Source organism: Gossypium hirsutum, chromosome A08 (genome assembly GCF_007990345.1).
Source record: "Gossypium hirsutum isolate 1008001.06 chromosome A08, Gossypium_hirsutum_v2.1, whole genome shotgun sequence".
NCBI classification, from domain to species: domain Eukaryota; kingdom Viridiplantae; phylum Streptophyta; class Magnoliopsida; order Malvales; family Malvaceae; genus Gossypium; species Gossypium hirsutum.
In genome coordinates, this window is record NC_053431.1 from 111,781,147 (window position 1) to 111,800,321 (window position 19,175).

At 31.4% G+C, this 19,175-nt stretch overlaps 2 protein-coding genes and 1 long non-coding RNA gene across 3 annotated transcripts; 1 reads left to right on the forward strand and 2 right to left on the reverse strand.

Moving 5' to 3' along the window:
- Positions 1 to 8,809: 8,809 nt before the first annotated feature.
- Positions 8,810 to 9,981, forward strand: LOC107918656 (probable calcium-binding protein CML11). Its single transcript, XM_041074796.1, has 2 exons — positions 8,810 to 9,215; positions 9,340 to 9,981. Exon 2 carries the CDS (start codon positions 9,390 to 9,392, stop codon positions 9,888 to 9,890), a length of 501 nt encoding a protein of 166 aa, XP_040930730.1. The 5' UTR covers positions 8,810 to 9,215; positions 9,340 to 9,389; the 3' UTR covers positions 9,891 to 9,981.
- A 1,085-nt stretch (positions 9,982 to 11,066) lies between these two features.
- Positions 11,067 to 12,038, reverse strand: LOC107918782 (uncharacterized). The gene is made up of 3 exons (XR_001690239.2): positions 11,848 to 12,038; positions 11,575 to 11,666; positions 11,067 to 11,477 (listed from the first exon to the last, which is right to left on the reverse strand). It is a non-coding gene; the product is annotated as an uncharacterized lncRNA (long non-coding RNA).
- A 782-nt stretch (positions 12,039 to 12,820) lies between these two features.
- Positions 12,821 to 15,386, reverse strand: LOC107920635 (uncharacterized). The gene is made up of 2 exons (XM_016850442.2): positions 15,052 to 15,386; positions 12,821 to 13,553 (listed from the first exon to the last, which is right to left on the reverse strand). The coding sequence occupies exons 1-2, from the start codon at positions 15,180 to 15,182 to the stop codon at positions 13,091 to 13,093; spliced, it is 594 nt and encodes a 197-aa protein (XP_016705931.1). The 5' UTR covers positions 15,183 to 15,386; the 3' UTR covers positions 12,821 to 13,090.
- Between the last annotated feature and the right edge of the window lie 3,789 nt (positions 15,387 to 19,175).

The window sequence follows — 19,175 nt, forward strand, 5'->3', positions numbered from 1 at the left end:
TATTCATACCATTTTTTTTATACCGATTCATCATAATCAACTTTCTACTCATATACTTGAGTATCGCTTTTAACATTATCGGAATGAGCTTGGTTGAAAAACATCTCTTTCTATAAATAAAACAAATCTCATCAGAGTCGAGAGATATCACACTATCACATATTATAATGACATGTGTTTTTAGACTTCACATATACTACGTTTGACTCGAGAACCGACTAAACTGTAGCTCTGATACCACTAAATGTAACACACCCTACCCGTATTCATTGCCGGAATAGGTACAAAGCATTACCAGAGTTTACTGAATATTTTCAGATAATTCTGAGTCAGTTATTATTCATATTTTGAAAATAATCATAACGTATCTCTATTGGGCCCTCGAAGCCCCAAACATACATTAAAAACCAACTGGAATTAAATCGGGAACATAAAAAAAATTCGTAATATCTTAAATTTTATTTTTATCTAAGTACTTACCATTTCAATACTTCTTATAATTAAACATGTTACCATTCAATCAATAGCTTGGCACTTGTCTAAGCGTCAAACAACATCATTGTTAGTATACTTGCACATATTTCATATAAATTCAACATTGATATACTTATTTTCTCGACATGTCACACTTGAGTTTAATAATTGTCTTTACTTACATAATTTCCTTGTATCAACATATCAAAGATAATCATATGTACATGTCATGAAACATATCATTCTCTTACCGTTTTTTATAAGTATATATCAATCATTTCATTATATCAATATTTCATGCTCCATCATTTCCATATATTTTATGCATATTTATTCTGGTAAAGTTTATATCAAACTTAACATAAATTATATTCCATGTACTTATTCTTATTTCATTTATCTATCTTCATAATTATTTCATACAACTATTTTGTACATATATTTCCATATGACGAGTTCTTGTAAACATTTCACACAACCATTTCATATAACCATTCGTCATCTGATACATATTACCTGAATATCAATTGTTTAATAGATGTCATCGCGTCTCCCATCCACGGTCTTATTTATCTTTGACATGATGCCATAGTGTCTTTCAACTATGGTCTTACTCATTTTCTGTCATGTTGCCATGGTATCTTTCAACCATGGTCTTATTCATTTTATGTCACGCTGCCATGGTATCTTTCAACCATGGTCTTATTCATTTCCAGTCATGTTGCCATGGTATCTTTCAACCATGGTTTTATTCATTTCATATTAGGTTGCCATGGTATCTTTCAACCATGGTCTTACACATTTCATATCAGAGAGCACACTCCCGCGAACCTTATCCTTACAGTGGGATTACCAGTCCAGGCTAAATCCTCTGTAATATAAACTCATAGAGTATTGTCGGGATTACCAGTCCAGGCTAAATCCCCTGCAACGACAATTACTCTAATGAGCTTAGATCTGAATTACCAGTCCAGGCTAAATTCAGACCCTGATTCGGATTACCCGTCCTGACTAAATCCATTTACACGTATTCTTCGGGAGGGCTATATCAGGATAGGATCACCCGTCCGGGCTAGATCCTTTTTACCATCAATTCCTTTTCAGAGATCCATCGAATTTTCCTTTCATTCAACCGGGATTTCTTCCCATTTTTATCAAATATGTTAATGTTTCATCAATTTTCATACAATAAACATTCAAATCATATTCATATCAAAAACATACATTTCAAGCATTTAAGAATATAATTCAAGTTATACGAATTTACCTAGCGAAATTACAGAAATATCAAGATTTAGGGACATTTTAGTAATTTACCATTTTCCCAATTTTCACCCGATCTTAAATTGAAAATTTTATTCAATTTATTAATTTAGATAATAAAACAATTCATTCCCTTCAATTTGGTCATTTTGACATTTTTACAAATTTGCCCCTGAAGTTTTACTTTTATTCAATTTAGTCCTTAAGCCTAAAACATGCAAATTAGCCATGCTAGCTGAATATTCATATATATTTTCCTCCTCCTCCTCTCCATTCCACATCCTTAATGTATATAACATATTTGTAAGTAACATTATCTATAATCTTTATTATTTACTTTTTGTGAATATTCAAGCTATCCATCTGTGTCATAGTCACTAAATTATTTATATCTGGAGCTCTAGAACTATAAATTAAAATTAGATAATTTTCCCTGAAACTAGACTCATATATATTCTTACCATAAAATTTTCAGAACTTTTGGTTTAGTCAATAAGTACAGTTTATTCTTTAAAGTTACCCCTGTTCTGCTGTTTGATAGTTGTGACCCTTCTTCACTAAAAATTAATTATCTCCTCGTACAGAATTCAAATGATGTTCCTGTTTATTTATATTAAAAATATACTCATTCAAGATTCTAAAAATATAAATTTAATCCCATAATTATTTTTCTCCAATTTTTTATAATTTTTCAAAGTCAAAATAGGGGAACTCAAAATCATTCTGACCTTATCTCACAAAATTTATTATATCTCATGATTTACAATTCCATTGCTTACATAATTTCTTCTATAAGAAACTAGACTCAATAAGATTTAATTTCATATTTTATTCATCCTATAATTCGATTTATACAATTTTTGGTGATTTTTCAAAGTTAGACTACTGCTGCTGTCTAGAACTATTTTAGTGCAAGATATTAATTACTATGTTTATAACACCCTTATTTTCTTTTTCTACATTATTTCTCATCACTTTCTCTTATTTTCTCTTCACTAACATGACAAGAACATAAGACCATATATAATAAAACTCTAAATCAACATCAATTCCATGCTTTTTCAACAATATTAAACTTAAAAATATATTGAAATCTTGATGTTCTTACCTTTTCTTATTGACTTCAATCTTTAACTTGATTTTTCTCTCTCCTCCAGCTTCTATTTCTTGAATCCAACTTGATATTCTTGCTCCCCATCATCTCCTTACTATCTTTCTCTCTTGATGGCTATGGAAATTCTTTCAATTTTTAGGTGAAAATAATGAATTTTTGATGAAATGACTAAATTGTAAAGAAAGAAAACTTATTTTCTTCTTCTTCTCTTACGTTGGTTTGCATGGGAAAGGAAAGATGATGATAATTCTTCATCTTTCCTTCCTTTTATACTAAATAAATAATAATATAATAATAATAAATATCTCATAAAAATATTAATAAAATAATATTTATCTAATTAATTAATTTAAAATATCATCAACATAATCATTACATTCTAGAATTCTCTCTCTTACTAATTGACCATTTTGCCCTTCATGATCTTTTAGAATTCCATCATTGAGTCATCACTTAATTTGGTAAAATTGTGATTTAGTCCCTCATAATTTTTCACCTATTCAATTTGGTCCTAATTCATCAATTTTTCTTGATTTCTAGATCATTCCACCCTTAAAATATTTTCACCATTAGTCCTTCAACTTTTTTTTATTTACACTTCAACCCCTTAAATTTTGAGTATTTACTCTTGTGCAACAAGACTTTTCTCATCTTTGTAATTTAGTCCTTTCTTGAATTAATATATCATAATATTCTTCCTAATATTGACTTAACTCAAAATTTACCTTTTTGTCACTTTATTTCCTTATTTTACTATATCACGGATAATATTTTACTGTAAAAATTTTCAGGGTATTACAATATAATTCAACCCCAAAATTCGGTTGTACACTCCCAAACACTCTCATCTACAACCTACTACATCACACCTTTTTGATGATATACTACCAAAATCAATATCAACATTTGATAGTACACTCCTAGACACTCCTATTTTAGGGTATGTTCAACAAGTTTTTTTTCCCATCCAACTACAATATCACACCCCCAAGACCTTTCATATATATAGACTAAGTGGGTGCTGAGCATTAGTGTCCTGGCACCCAAAATTTTTTTTTAAATCTGTTATAAGGGTGTTGGCCATTAGTGTGCCAGAACCCAAGAAATTTTATTTTTTGAGTCCTGAAAAAGGTGGTGCCGGCCATCAAATTCCCCCAACTCAAATTTTTTTCAAATACTGGTGTAAAGTATACCAGCATAATACGGTTGGAAAAAAATACGAAGGGTGCCGGCCATATAGGTCCCCCAACACCAAAAAATATTTTTTTATCATCTGACACAATTATCAGGTGATAATTGGGACAAAATACGAAGTAGTGCCGGCCATTTAAGTCTCTCAATTTAAATTTATTGTTCATTTCAAATTATTTAGATGATTATTTTTGAACTTGGATCATATGAATAATTATTTAATTTTTTGGTAAAATAGCTTTGCTGACACCAATAAAAGTAAAACGACACTCCCAAACAAACATATAGCCGACACCTCTAAAAGCTTTACCAGAACAGGTCTACTTCCCTCACTGTCTTAACATCCTTGCTTTCCTCATTTGCACTGGAAAATAGTCAAAGTCATCTCACCAAATTTCCATTGTAGCTATAAAAAAACACCAGCAAAACCTATAACAAAATGTTTAATCATGGAAAAGATTGATTATGATTGTGGCATAGGGAAGGAAAATCTCCAATTTGATATCATCTCAGACTAAAAGCAAAAGCCAATTGTTACTCTCCTCCTTTGATATAAAATTGGCCGCCACCATTTCTCCACATGGAGCTCAGCCTGTGATTTGGTGCCACATCTAAAAACCCTTTGCCCATTTTGGGTTTGGTTCCATATCTCAATTTGTCACTTTGTTGCCTTCACTTTCTATTCCTTGTTCATTTCCCATTATTTTCTCATGTTTATATTCTTTTATTCCCCTTACACCTCAGCATGCCACCCTTGCCTTTTGCTTTTCTTTCTCCAAAAGCCTTCAGTTTTCCCTTTTATTGGCGAATTGTGTTTCTTTTCACATTTTTCTTTTGCTAATGAGTGTGTTTCTAAAGTTAATTAATATAATTTGTACTAAATTATTTTTATTAGGTTCAATGTATTGATTAAAATATAACCAACGTAAAAAGTATCATAACATTATATCAATAAACAATTTATGATAACATTATATTTATTTCAATTTTAATAACATGTTTACTTTTGTACAAATAGTGATAGACTTAAAAACACTTTTTTACACGGGTTTTTTTTATATAAAATTATTAATTGAATCATTGAATATAAGCAACTTGAAAGAATTTGTTATTAAAATATAACTTGCAAAACACGGTTAAAAATTATATAAAAAAGGTAGAGGGGTTCATGTTTCAATTTTTCTCTCCACAAATGATTGCTTTATTTCCTTATTACGTGTCAAATTTTTATAGTGTGAACACGTTAAAAAGTTAAAAACCTTGTAATGATGTATGATTTTTTAAAATATCTATTATATGAATTAATTAAAACGTATACTTTGAGATTCTTCAAAATTAGTCTAAAATATCCAATTTTATACCTATTTATAAAATTAAAAAAGAAAAAGGCAGGTGGTGGATGTAACATATTGGAGTGTTTGATTATTCTTGACCTAGTAAATAGATAGTGATGGTTGTTGGAAAAGAGCAAGACCTAAATCACTGGTTTGAGTGAATGAGTCCAAAGCATAGCGACTACGTGGAGTTTTGGCTTCTATTCGATTTCATACATAGAAATACAGAATCTTTTGCTTTAGAGATGATGATGATGATGATGATGATGATGATGATGTTGCATCTTCCTAATTTGTTGGGTCCATTTTGCAAAAGGATTAGACAGCTTGGAACCCAATACCTACATATGGTCCAACGCCATTCCCTCTCTCTGTCTCTCCATTCAACCAATACCTTTGGAGGGGAGTTGTCATTGTTTTAATAGAACTGGTCATGTTAGTGGGACATTTAAAAATAAAATATTCCTGGTTTTCTCTCCAAACAACACTGTGAAATCCAATTAATAAGGGCCTAAACCGATGTCTGAATTCTGAGTTTAGGCCCAAAGCTGAAATCCCTTGCAAATGCAACATCAACTAATGGGCATCCATGATTTTTCTTTTGGACCCTACTTTCCTTTTCTATTCAAATTTCTCATTCATCGGTTGCTAAAGAATCGATGTCTAATGCTTACTCACGTTTATGGGCAATGCATTCTAACGCTTGCAAATTAAAACCAAATTTACGTCTAACTTCCTTTGCTCAACATACGGTGCTGAGTTTCAAGGGTCGGATTACCCGTTTGAATTTTGAAAAAGTTTGAACAAAAATATTATAATAAAAATATAAAGTTGATATAGTTAAAATTCAGATTTGGTTTAAGATTGAATATTCAAGATTTGACTCGACCTATTTTCTAAATTTGTAATATATTATATTATATTATATTATTTTATTTTATATAAATTGTAACACAAAAAATAAATCTATATTAATATATAATACTATGATATAAACATTAAAAATGAAAAGTTGTCTATATATACAATTTTAATAAATAGAAAAAACTATAATACTAATAAGTTTTAAATTAAAATAATACAAAATATTTGTTTAAAAAAATATAGACGTGATTAAAATGAGCTTTAACCATATATAGATATGAACATATTTATATAAAATTTTAACTTCATAATTCATATTAGTTCAGACTTAAAATGTGTTAATAAGATAAACTCAAATTCAGCCGAGAAATCCTCTGCTTGCCGCCTAAGGTTACATTAAACAAGGTTTAACTTCTTGTCTTTCCCACCATAAGAAGTTAAGAATTGAAATGAAGATAATTTTTAAATTCAACTTTTAGTTTAGAGTAAGAGGAAATTATTAGCACATTGATTGGAAGCAGTGAAATGCATTTTCCAGGATGGGAGCCACCTCATGCAAGGCATTCCCATTTGAAAGAACCTGTAGCTGCAAATATTCAGCAATCAGCATAACAAAGTATATTATAGATTTTAATTCAGGTCAAAGGAAGTCAATAAGCTGCGATCTACTACGTTGATCCCTCAAAAGATGAAAGACTTGGTGGTGAGGATACAACACAAAGAATCAGCCGATGGGGTTGGCCAGCTTCTGCGACTTTCTTTCTTGTGATTCTAACCGTACTATCGTCCAAGGTATCCGGAACTACTGATGTTCACACACGAAGTCCTTATCAATGTCATTCTTTGAGCATTTCTTTAATCAAACAGCTAGAGGGTCGTCTTCTCCTGTATAAGGGAAAGTTGTTATGAAAGCCATCAAGAGGGAAATCAACAATTGCCCAACAAGTTCCATAATGTACACCTTGTTGTTCGGCAATAACCAAGAAACTAAGCCTCTCCAGTCTGCACCAATGGAGACTAAACTCCCAATTTTGCATACATATGCTCAAATCAACAAAATTTAAAGCCAATTGACGTGACACAATCAATTCAAGCTTGAATAAGCTCCATTATTAATTTTCATAGTTAAACTTGAGTTTCAACTTGTTTTCCTCATTTGTATTAAAATTCAAGCTCATTTATATTTAAGCTCTTTCTATATAATAAATATCTTATAATATATTAGATGAAAATCTCGATTAAGCTCATGAAATGTTCAATAATTATCGAATCAAGTTTGGATTTTGCTGACAGGTGAATTGGCTCCCTTCAAGAGAAGTCTTTGAAGTCTAACTCAAACCATCAACAATCGAAACAATGGTCCTTGTGGAGAGTCATGTACAGTTCATCAAAGGGGGAGTGGTACCATGTTTACAAACAAGTCACCTATAATGCCTTTATTGGTGGTTCAAGCTATGGCATGCCCAAGTACCTCTATTATTATTCACACGTCCAATACTAACATCTAACCCAAGTCTTGCAAGTACCTACCTCCATCGTGTGGATGTTGGGAACAAAACCTCAATACGGAGGCAATACCTTCGATTGTTGATGATCTGGATTGGCTACCTAGAAAACGACACTTCGAAGACTTCTCTCAGAGGAGTCGATTCCCCTGTCAACAATAAAAGGTGCCTTTTATAACAAAACCCTAACACGGGAACAATACCTTTGATTGTTGACGATCTAAGTCCATTGCTCGAAAAACTACACTTTGAAGATTTCTCTCGAAATGAGTTAATTCTCCTATAAACAATAAAAGGTGCCTTTTATAAAAGCTTTATTTTCCAAATGATTTTTATAGAAATTGTTGAAAAATATGGAACGGGTAATAAAGTGTCAAGGGAGTGACCACTAAAGTTGTTTAAGACAGTTTCAATATTAGAGAGGTTGGTAATTTATTGAACGATATATATGAATTGTGTTGATTATGTGGATGATATCTAGCCTATTATTGAATATCATATCACTTGAGGAACATATTTAGGAGATTTAATAAGATCGGATTACTCTTATCCAATCTTTTGAATCGTGGATATTGGATTATTTAGAACATTGCATTCTTAGTTGACCAGAGTCATTGTTTACCTTATTTGTTATTATATTATATTCAACTAGTTAATATGGTGTTTAATAGGGATTGTAATGAATTTTCTCTATGGTAACAAGTCTCAAACAAACTCTATATAATTAAGAGGCTTGTATAAGTAATTGTACCTAAAATTGATAACACTAAATTTGTTCAAGTAAGGAAATATATTTTATAAATGCAAAGCGATAATAAAAATTTTGTTTATATATAAGTGAGGAAATTGTCATGAGAGTGTGATAGATATGTAAGAGTAAAACTCGATTTTGAATTAAATAGAACAGCATTTAACAAATAAATCGTCCAACTGCCACAAATAAGTCATTTATTTTGGGGACAGGATTTCTGACGCCCAATGAGTTTCAGAAAACATGATATTCTTGATCCATTGGGCCAAGCCCAATGGTATGATATATTAAGACCTTGGAATATTAGCCCTAATGATGAGGTGTCGTAAACCACCTCCGGTTGACGGAGTCTAGCTGCCAGCGCCAGCCAGCAAGAAAGACGTGCACCAATAGCGGAATGACCCCACTTTTCACGTATTCTTTTTCCTCTTTCTATTTTCTCCAATAATTAAAGACGAGATACGAAGCCCATTTTCAATTTTTTATTTTTCATGAGGTTGACTATCCATCTCTTTTGAATATGCTTGTGGTGTTGCTCAAAATTTTAATTTTTAACAAAAAGGAAATCATCGCCTTTCTCTGTATATGATTTTCTGTTAGTTTAGTACAATCCAATATTTGGGTACCTACAAGAAAATGGAGGATGATTAAGAAGGATTTTCGAGGCTATCCTTGAGTTGAATCCCTACAAGACTCTTTTTCGGCGCAGGAAAAAAAAGGTGAGGAATATCTCTCATCCCGGAACACCACAATCATCTTGTGCTAGCAAACTCCTAGAATTCTTATTCGAATGTTTCTTTTTGGATTGATTTTCTTTTATTTGGTTTGAGATACGTTTTGTAGGAAGCATTGAGATATACAAGGTGTAGAAGGATTATAAAGAAGAGTTTGTTATGAAAATGGGGGACAAGCAACCAACGAAGCTAGATGAGGAGCAAATGGCTCAACTACGAGAAATATTTTCTTCTTTCGATCGGAACAACGATGGTAGCTTAACACAGCTGGAACTGGGGTCGCTGTTGCGGTCCTTGGGACTAAAACCGAGCCTTGACCAGGTGGAAGACCTTATACAAAAGGCTGATTCCAATAACAATGGGCTGATCGAATTCTCGGAGTTTGTGGCTATGTTGGCTCCGGAGCTGCAGCCGGAGAAGTCACCGTACAGCGAGGAACAATTGAAGCAGCTGTTTAAGATGTTTGACAGGGATGGTAATGGTTTTATCACTGCTGCCGAGTTAGCACAGACAATGGCCAAACTTGGACATGCATTGACTGTAGAGGAGTTGACAGGGATGATCAAAGAAGCCGATGCGGATGGTGATGGGAGGATCAGTTTCGACGAGTTCTCTCGGGCCATTACTTCCGCTGCTTTTCAAAATAATTCTTGGGCTTGATTTCAACTCTCATTCTATTTATCCACTTTATTTGTGTTTTGATTTTTTTGGTTTGTAATTTTCAGTTAAACAGTGGATCAATTTTCTATGATTTTTTGGTGTTAATTTTCGTAGTTATTTCTGATGATGAGATTGCAATCGTCCAATGACCGTGAAATTTGATGACAACCGCTGAAGCAATTTTAACAATGATTTTCATATTATTCCAATTTCCAATGCATTTCAACAGTTTAGATTGAGGGGGGGCATCCCACAAAAGGGTTTTTGTGACATTCAGTCCCTGCATTATTCTTGTTTTCAATTTCATACTGTGTTGGGGCATCCTCGTTTTAGATCAGCTTCTTTCCCATGACGTTTGGTTGAATTTGGTATTTCTTTGTGATGTATAAAGCTCAATGCATGGTATGGTTGTAACTTCATATCACTCTTTCTGAAGAGGAAACGTCACCTAATTTTTCTTCAATTTTCTTGGGGTGTACTATAAATACATGAAAAAATTTTGTCAAATCCAGGTATCACATTAATTTAAAATATAATTATTATAGCTTAAAAAACTTACATTAATTTAAAATATGATGCGACATAATTATTGTAGCTTAAAAAACTTGACCTATAGCATTAAACACATCCTATGTCATACATTATTGGTACCATATCACTTAAAAATGCCACAAAGGAAGGCCTTTGAAGTGATAATATAATTCTAGAAAGATACATTAATTAAATTCTTAAAAATAAAAATATGAAGACTAAATTTTAAATATATAAATAATATAAGAACTTAGAGAAATTACAAGCTTTAAATTTTTACTCTATAATTTAGTATAAAAATAAATATTTAACCGTGGTCAGGAACCATATTAGTGTCATTTGATTAACTCTACCTCATAAAACTAACCATATTTTTTTCTTCAACTATTACGAACATAATTATCCTGCTCATTATTCTAATATACAAGGATTTTTGTGCTCATTAGTCATTAAGGCCATGTGTAGAAGTCTCTAACGAATAACGATCTCTCAAAGCCTAATGGATTCAATGCAATGCAACTCAAAACATTGACAAAGAGAGAAGATCCCTAAACAGCTTCTCATGAAAATATATTTTAATTTGGACATTGAACAAGCCTACTAAAATACCAATAAACTGAGCAGGAAAAACATGATGATGAGAAATGGAAAACTGAAAGACTTCAGGCTTTAGCCATTTCAGAAAGAAAGAAAAATACACTGGGTTCTCTGTAGCAGTTGTATATTAGACAGAAAAATCAAATAAAGTTGTCCTCAAATGCAACAATCTTTAACAAATTATGATGGCCTAAACACAAATTCTCATCTCAAAACTTAAATTCGAAGCAAAAATACATGGAAGAAAACAAGCAATGCTATACCCAAGGCATGTTTTATGCAGAGATGATAAAGTAGCATCAAGCTTCAAGCCTTCTTCTTCTTGGATTTGAGCAGCACGAACCCAATAAAAATACAGAGGAGGCAAAGGAGCACCACACCGGCACACACAGGGATCAGTATGGCATATTCCTGGGGTAGAAAATAGTTGTGGATGAAGTTATCACTGTCCACAAATGGCTGTCCAGAAATCAGAATCAATCAGCAGGTGATAAATAGGTCCTACTATTCAATTAAAATTGAAAAGTAAGTAGTACTATTAACATCAGATACTGACCAGGATGATGACCCAAACGTATAATACGTGAATATTGATAGACTGGTAATAGATAATAGAAACCCAACTGCTCGATCCGCTAATTCCATTCTCTGATAATATCAAAACCCAATGATGTATAAGAAAAGTAATAACTATCTATATTTCCAGAATTCGTTAGCTTCCACAAGAATCTATGAATTGGATCGCAAAACCAAATCCCCATGAAGCTTCTAAGATTTTAAGGTGCACAAATTAAGAGGGGAAAAGTTATCAGATAACAGGAGAAACTACCTTTGCAAGAGCACAGATTGGTAATTGCTAGCTTGGATTACAACGGTTCCGCGGCTGACGGTGACAAGATGAACGGAAAGAACGAAAGTCGATTATTTGAGTGGAGGCAAAAGATTAGGGGAAAATGCAGTGTAATTTTTATGCGACGACAGAATTGTTTTTTTTTTTTTTTTAGGTGAAATTCTCACATTAGTCACTGTACTATTCCTAAGTTATGGATTTAATCCATACAGTCTAATTTGATATAGTCGAGTTTAGAGATTTCAGTCCTCATCCAAATGGTAGCAATTAAATTTGATAGATCAAATTTTGTTATTAGTCTTATATTATTGTAAGATGTGAATTTGAACATTATTCTTCAATTTGATAAATTTTAGTGGCTAGAATTTGAAATTTCAATCTTTACACAAATGATAGGTTTCGTGAGTATTGTATGACAATGACAAGTTGACGTGGTATTACATATGATAATATATTTGCTAAGTAAGATTCTGAACAGAATTTAACTTAACAAAATTTGACTACTATCGTTTGAGTCAAACTGAAATTTCAAAATTAGAAAAGTACAAAAACTAAAATTCTACAAATTGAAAAACAAGGTCTAAATCTGTAACTTATGCATAGTACAGGGATTAATAGCAGAATATGACCATTATTTTATTATTATTAGGAATCTTCGGTTCTTGAGTTAAAAATGATGATAAATATCGAATGTAGCCCCTGTAGCCTTTTGAAAATGTTGATTTCAAACCCCGAGAGTTTCGAAGTTTGTTCAATCAAAGGACAACCAATACCTCAGTTCTTCAGTCGATTTTGGTTTAAATGTAATTTAATGTAATAGGTACCAATCGGATGAAACTGAAAGTCCCTTTTAAACAAGATTGCTACTACAATTACATAAGATTGGTAATCAAATTTAAGTAAAATTCAACGTTATCACAAATAGTGTCCAAAGAAAATTTCCATATGGCAATGGCAAACCAAATGATTCACAGATCTTGTATAACATAACGACAATGTCATAACATCTGTGTTCTCCAAGCAACAGAATGCTGGAACATATAGACTCGAAAGAATCTACAAACGCAGATGACAAGTACATTTTATTGTCCCATGAACAGGCCAAACTCAAAAGCAATGTATCCTTTCAAAAAAACAATTTCCAGCACCAAACATACCCCCTTCCACGACCATAGGGGGTTTCTGAAGTCCACAAATGCAAACGGAAAAGAGTTTCAAATCTTCAGTTGTGCAGCATCCATTGCATTATATCCTTTCTAATAACTCCTTCGCCTCGTGTGTAGTTCAACCTCAGTGTGTGAGGTCCATTGATGCTCAAATGCCTGTACTGAGTCATGTTTCCAGCGGCCTTTGGTGGCCGAATCATCATTGCAATTGTAGGGAGGGATTTAGACAGCATATACGTTGATGAACTAAAAAGACGTCTATCAGCTTCACCATTTCGTGGTGTCTGCAAGCTTCTAGGAGTTTTTGATGAGTTATTCACTTGCTTTGTGATGTTCATATTTGCACTGCCAGTACCATGGTGGGGTTTCTGGTGGCTTGGAGGTCGGATTTGAGCAGAAGGTTTCATTTTGTCAAGCCAGCGGAGGATCCAGTTACCAAGGTTCCTACCAACTTCCAAGTCTCTCTGTTGTATATTCTGGTGAACCTTGAGTGCTATGTCAAATACAGCACGTGTTCGTCTGGTCACAGAAGAGAAACAGTTTCCGATTTAGAAGGGAAACAAAAAGAAAAATTAGAGAAGGTATTTTCGAGTCCACATCACAAGCAACCAATATTCAGGATTACATTATTGTCTATACATTAAACTCACTACCCAAATGTAAAAATGAAGGAACATCATCACAAAATTAAAGTCACTTCAACATTGGTGAAACACTGAAACTCTTAGGAATAGAGCATAGATTACAAGAGTTAGTTCAGGTGTTTCACCCATATTTCTCTCCCTTCGAAGCAGTGAACTTGGTGGACGTTTAAATCATACAGTAAGGAAACCCGCGGCACTTTATACAGTCATCCTGCACCTACCTTATTAGCTAAAGAACCAAATCACTGAGGTTTTGCAGCATGCATAGATCTCAATTTAAAAACATGAAATATTTTGCAGCTTTTTTTAAGTACATATTTGCATGTAATTGGAAACACAAAGAAAAAGAAGAAAAGGTTGATTGATGTACTAAAAAGGAAAACATCACCTTCACACACTATAGCAACTTCATACAGATATTGGCACAAATCTTCATTTTCCACTTAAAAATAACTCTAACTATTCAACGATGACCTTCAGCTAAACATAGATTGTAATGAAAATGAGGCTTCATGAGGCCCAATCACAAGCTCAGCTAAATACCATGGGCATGTCTTGGGCGAAAAAGTTCAGGTGAATAATACTTGGAATTCATGGCGTTTACATAATTATCTCAAAACTACGGAGTTGGTTATAGGAAACATAAAATTCAGTAAAGGTTAGAACCAACAGTTGAACAAAACGAAATCAAACACAAATCAAAGAGAGAACATAAGAGAAGGAATGCTAAGCACTCCTTGAGTTCTACTACAGTTTCAAGTTATCCATAAGTGCACCTGGACCTTGAGGGCATTGCCAATTTTCTTAAGAGACTAAAGACAGGCACCAATAGTGCATATGAACAGTACCTGTCTCTCATGAGGCAGAACGATGAGCTCGGCTATAAATAAAAAAAGTAAGTCGTAAACATCCGATGCACCTGTATGTGCCATTTTGCATTTTCAATGAAAAATATATGGAAATAGACCCTAATTTGACAACAATGACCAGTTCTTACATGTAGAGACTTGAGCCCCAATCTTCCGATTATCTTTCTGAAGACATGAAAGCAATTTAAATTCCTAACTCCTGTAATCAAATCATCTAACAACTCTAAAACAAACACAAACACTGAAAATTTTATCCAACTTATTGGAAATGAAAGATTCATCAAGGCACTTCATCACAATCTAATACACATCCATTTGTCTCAATCCCTCAAGCCAAATGATGGATAGTACTAGTACAGCTAAATAGTATACAAAATATAATTCCCATGCTGATATTCAATAAAAGCAACCAAACCGATCAAGAATCAAAAAGAAATAACGCAATAAATAAATAAATAAAACACGGCCACTAAATTTAGGAGAGAAAGCGAGGAATCTTTTTACCTGTGAACAAATTGTCGAATCCTGGGACGCTTAGGGCTAATAATCCGACGCTGAATCTTCAAAGCAAGCCTGTAAGTTCGTTTAAGCCCCAAGAAATAAGCCGTCCCCAATGTGATCTCCCACAACACCATTTTTCACTCTCTCTTGCACTCTTGACTTCCTTGTTTTCGATCTTCAAATATACATGGTTTTTTCAATGGGTATTTTTTATTTCTATTCGTATCTTTTCCAGCAAGTTAGCAAATTTGTTTTGGAGCCGCCAGATTTTTTCAATCTTGTGTGCTGCTATTGACGTTTTTCTTCTCAATTTAGATCTTTCTAGATTATATCATGGACCGACAAAAAGTTTAAAATTTCGGCCCAATATTCAATTTTATGCTTTTGATATCTTAATTCTTTGTAACTCATTTTAAAGTGTAAAGCGTTGAAATTTTAATCCTATCATAAGATCAATTAATTTTAAAAATAAAATTATTCCAAATAATATAAGTCAGAACATATTGTTAGGCAATGAAGTCGAGAAGATCAATCTTTCAAATAATGAATGAAAATCCATGTGAGGTTAATTACTATACATTCATTTAATTATTTACATGTAATTTTGTCCATTAATTATGTGTATAGGTGAAATCATTCAAGTTGACACCACTTATATTAATTTTTTTTTAATCTAAATTCAAATCACTTATTAATTTTTGCACCGTAATCAATTTATTATTTTTATTTGTATAAAAAAATTAATTCAAATTTATAAATACTAATATTTTAAATTTCTTTACATATATAAGTTGTACTATTAAAGTTATTTATGAGATTAGGAATGTTTTTAATTTAGATTTTTTATAATTTATCAAATTTTAAATTAGTAATGATAAAATTGTATTTTGATCTTTCTAAAAATAGTAAAAACTTGATTTAACCCTTTAAAAATGATAAAATTTTGACTTAACTCTTTAAAAATTATAAAGATATAAACTATTAAAATGATAAAATTATATTTTTACTATCATAAAAATATACAATTTAATTCTCTCAAAAAATTCAAGCTGCACCACTTATTCAATAGAAAAATAAATTAAATTTTAGACTAAACAATATAACAACCCTTTTCAATTCCAAATTAAGGTTATATAATAGGAACATATTTTTTATTACTTTTTTCACGTAAGAATTTAATATGTTTTTATACCCCACCCCAATAAGAACACATTGCAAGTCAAAAAGCTACTTGAGTAGTAAATTCACCAGTAACTGATCAAAAGATCACTCACAAGTCTTACTTTTCGTCATTATTATCTGGACGGGTACGAGCCATCTGATATCTCAACTCCTAGGCTTTCATCAGGGATGTGATGGCATTGGTTACCAAATACTACGTGAGTTCAATCTCTCTATAGGGTCAAGTCAGAATAAATGACAATATTTTTCCTATCATAGACATCCTTATCTCATTGAAGATATTTACCCCACGCGTTTTGTAATGATAGTTAAATGACAAGTTTAGCACATTAGCATCATTTTACATGAAACCTAACCTATAAATACTTGTAGGAACAATAAAAAATGGATCAACTCTCAAAATATACTAAGTCTATACTCTACCAACTTATCTTCAATATTTAGTCTACATACTCTCCTCTCCTTTATTTTTTTGTAACTTTCACTCTCCGTCTCAATTAGAAGAACCAATCTCACCACCACCATATCTTCTTTCATACTTCTCCCTTTTATCATTGCATCAACAATATTTTAATATCTTTTTAATAACTAAATACGCAGACTAAGTGAAGATAGAAAACATGATTTGAAATGTTGTCTGGCGAATTATATGTCTTGGAGATCGAACTAACAATTACAACTTTCATTAGGGAAACAAAAAATTTTAATTACGGATCTTCATGATGTATGTTACAAAACTAAAGCATGATTTGCATTGGATGCAATTAAAAAGATATCACATTGCAATCTTTATATTTTTTCTTCATATATTTTATTTATCTGGTTTTAAAACTATAAAGTTGATTGGGTTTATTATAAGAATCCATTTCTTCTGTAATCACTATAGCTTCATTGATTCATGGTCAGTTTTTGGTTGCTTTTTGAAGTGTTTGTAGAAAGTGTTTAGAAAAAGTTTGGTTTAAAATTTAAGTATTAGTAGGGGTGGAATTAGAAATAAATTTTGGGGACTGTAATTAATTTATATAAATTTTATTATAGTAAATTACAATTTTACCATTTTAATAGTCTGTATCTTTATACTTTTTAAAGAATTAAATTAAAATTTTATAATTTTTGGGGGCTAAAGTACAATTTTACTATTATTGATTTAAAATTTTATCAATTATAAATAGTCTAAATAAAAAAATTTCCCATTTTAGGGGAGTCGGACCCCTACTAGCCCCCCTCACTCTGCCCCTGGTATTTAGTATTGCTCTCAATAGTGCTTTTGAAAAATAAAATACTCATTTTAGACATGATTAGAGTTGTTCATGTGTTCAAGCTGGGTCAAGGCAAGTAAAAAAATTTAGGCCCATTTTTTAGTCTCGGGCCTGGCCTGAAAAATGGGCCTAAAATTTTGCCCAATTTGGCCCGGATAAAAATATTAAAACCTGAGCCCAGCTTGCACGTATTGAATTTTTTTATATAAAAAAAATTAAAATATAATACATCAAATATACTAAAAACATTAAAATAAATGTTTCCTAACAAATAAAAAAAATTAAAAGAAATACTTAAATAACATTAAGATAAGTGCAACTCAGCAAGAAAATACCTCTACAATAGTAGAAAAACTAATAATAAAATAAGAGTTATACAATATCCAAATAATAACATCAAAATAGTATCAATATAATATCAAAATGATAGCAAAATAACGAAAAAATAGTAAAAAAAAAAGCAATAATTTTTTTTTGCAAATTGGGATCAGGTCGAGCCCAAACAAAAAAAAACTTATCAAAGGCCCGGCCCATTTAGAAAACGGATCTTATTTTTTGTCCAAGCCTCTTTTTTAGGACTTATAGTCCCACTTTTTAGGCGGACCTTCAAGTTGGATTGAATGGCCTGGCCCATGGATAACTCTAGACATGATGTTGTGAAGTAAAAAATACACATTTAAATAATGTTCAAATTCGTTAATATTATGATATTTTAATAAAGATATAAAAAAATAATTTATTGTAACTCATTATTAATATTTCAATATATGAAATATAAATTTAAAATATTTGTAAGTAATTAATATTAATTATTTTTAAAATTTAATTCAAATATATAATTTATGTTTTAATTATTATAAAATATAATTATTATAAATTTAAATATATAATTTTATATATTTAAAATAAATTTTAATTGAAAAATAATTATATACTTAATATAAATATTACATAATTATATTCGAATATAAATAAGGGTTAAATATGTCATATTAGCTCTAAAATTGCTTTTGGGTTCAAATGTATTTTTTAAAAGTATTTTTGAATTAAAAAATTATCTCTTTAGTATTACTTATGACTTCAAAAGCACTTTTAAGAGTAATGAGAAGCAAAACCTTGAATATGAAAAGTAATTATGAAATAAATTAAATGACTAATGATAATTTCCATATTTCTCCAAATCGTGCTTGCATTCGGATGTAGATTATTATTAAAGGTGTTTATAAATAAATCAAATTATACATTATTAATATATCATTGTTTTCAGAATAGGACCGAATCAATCGAAAATCAGTTAAGATATTAGTCCGAAATAAAGGGTTAGATCGATTGATTTACGATTCAGTACGAACTGATTGAATCAATTTTCTCTGTTTTTAAAATTATTTAATTAAACTGATAATTTAACTGATTTGTAACAGCAATTTAGTTATGAAACCTTCAAATAAACATTACACATAAATTCAATAAATTATCAATGTAAATGGGACCAAAAATATTGATTTCTTAAAAGAAAGGAGATGATAATAATTACAACTACCAAAGAACTAAAGAGTATATTAAAAGGCTTCTATTGCTATAAGTCCCTATAAATAGAATCCACTTGCTATAATGCCCCAAATGCTCATCGTGGTTTTGCGTGAGTTTAACTCTATTGTTATGACAATAAAGACCACTTCACGCGTT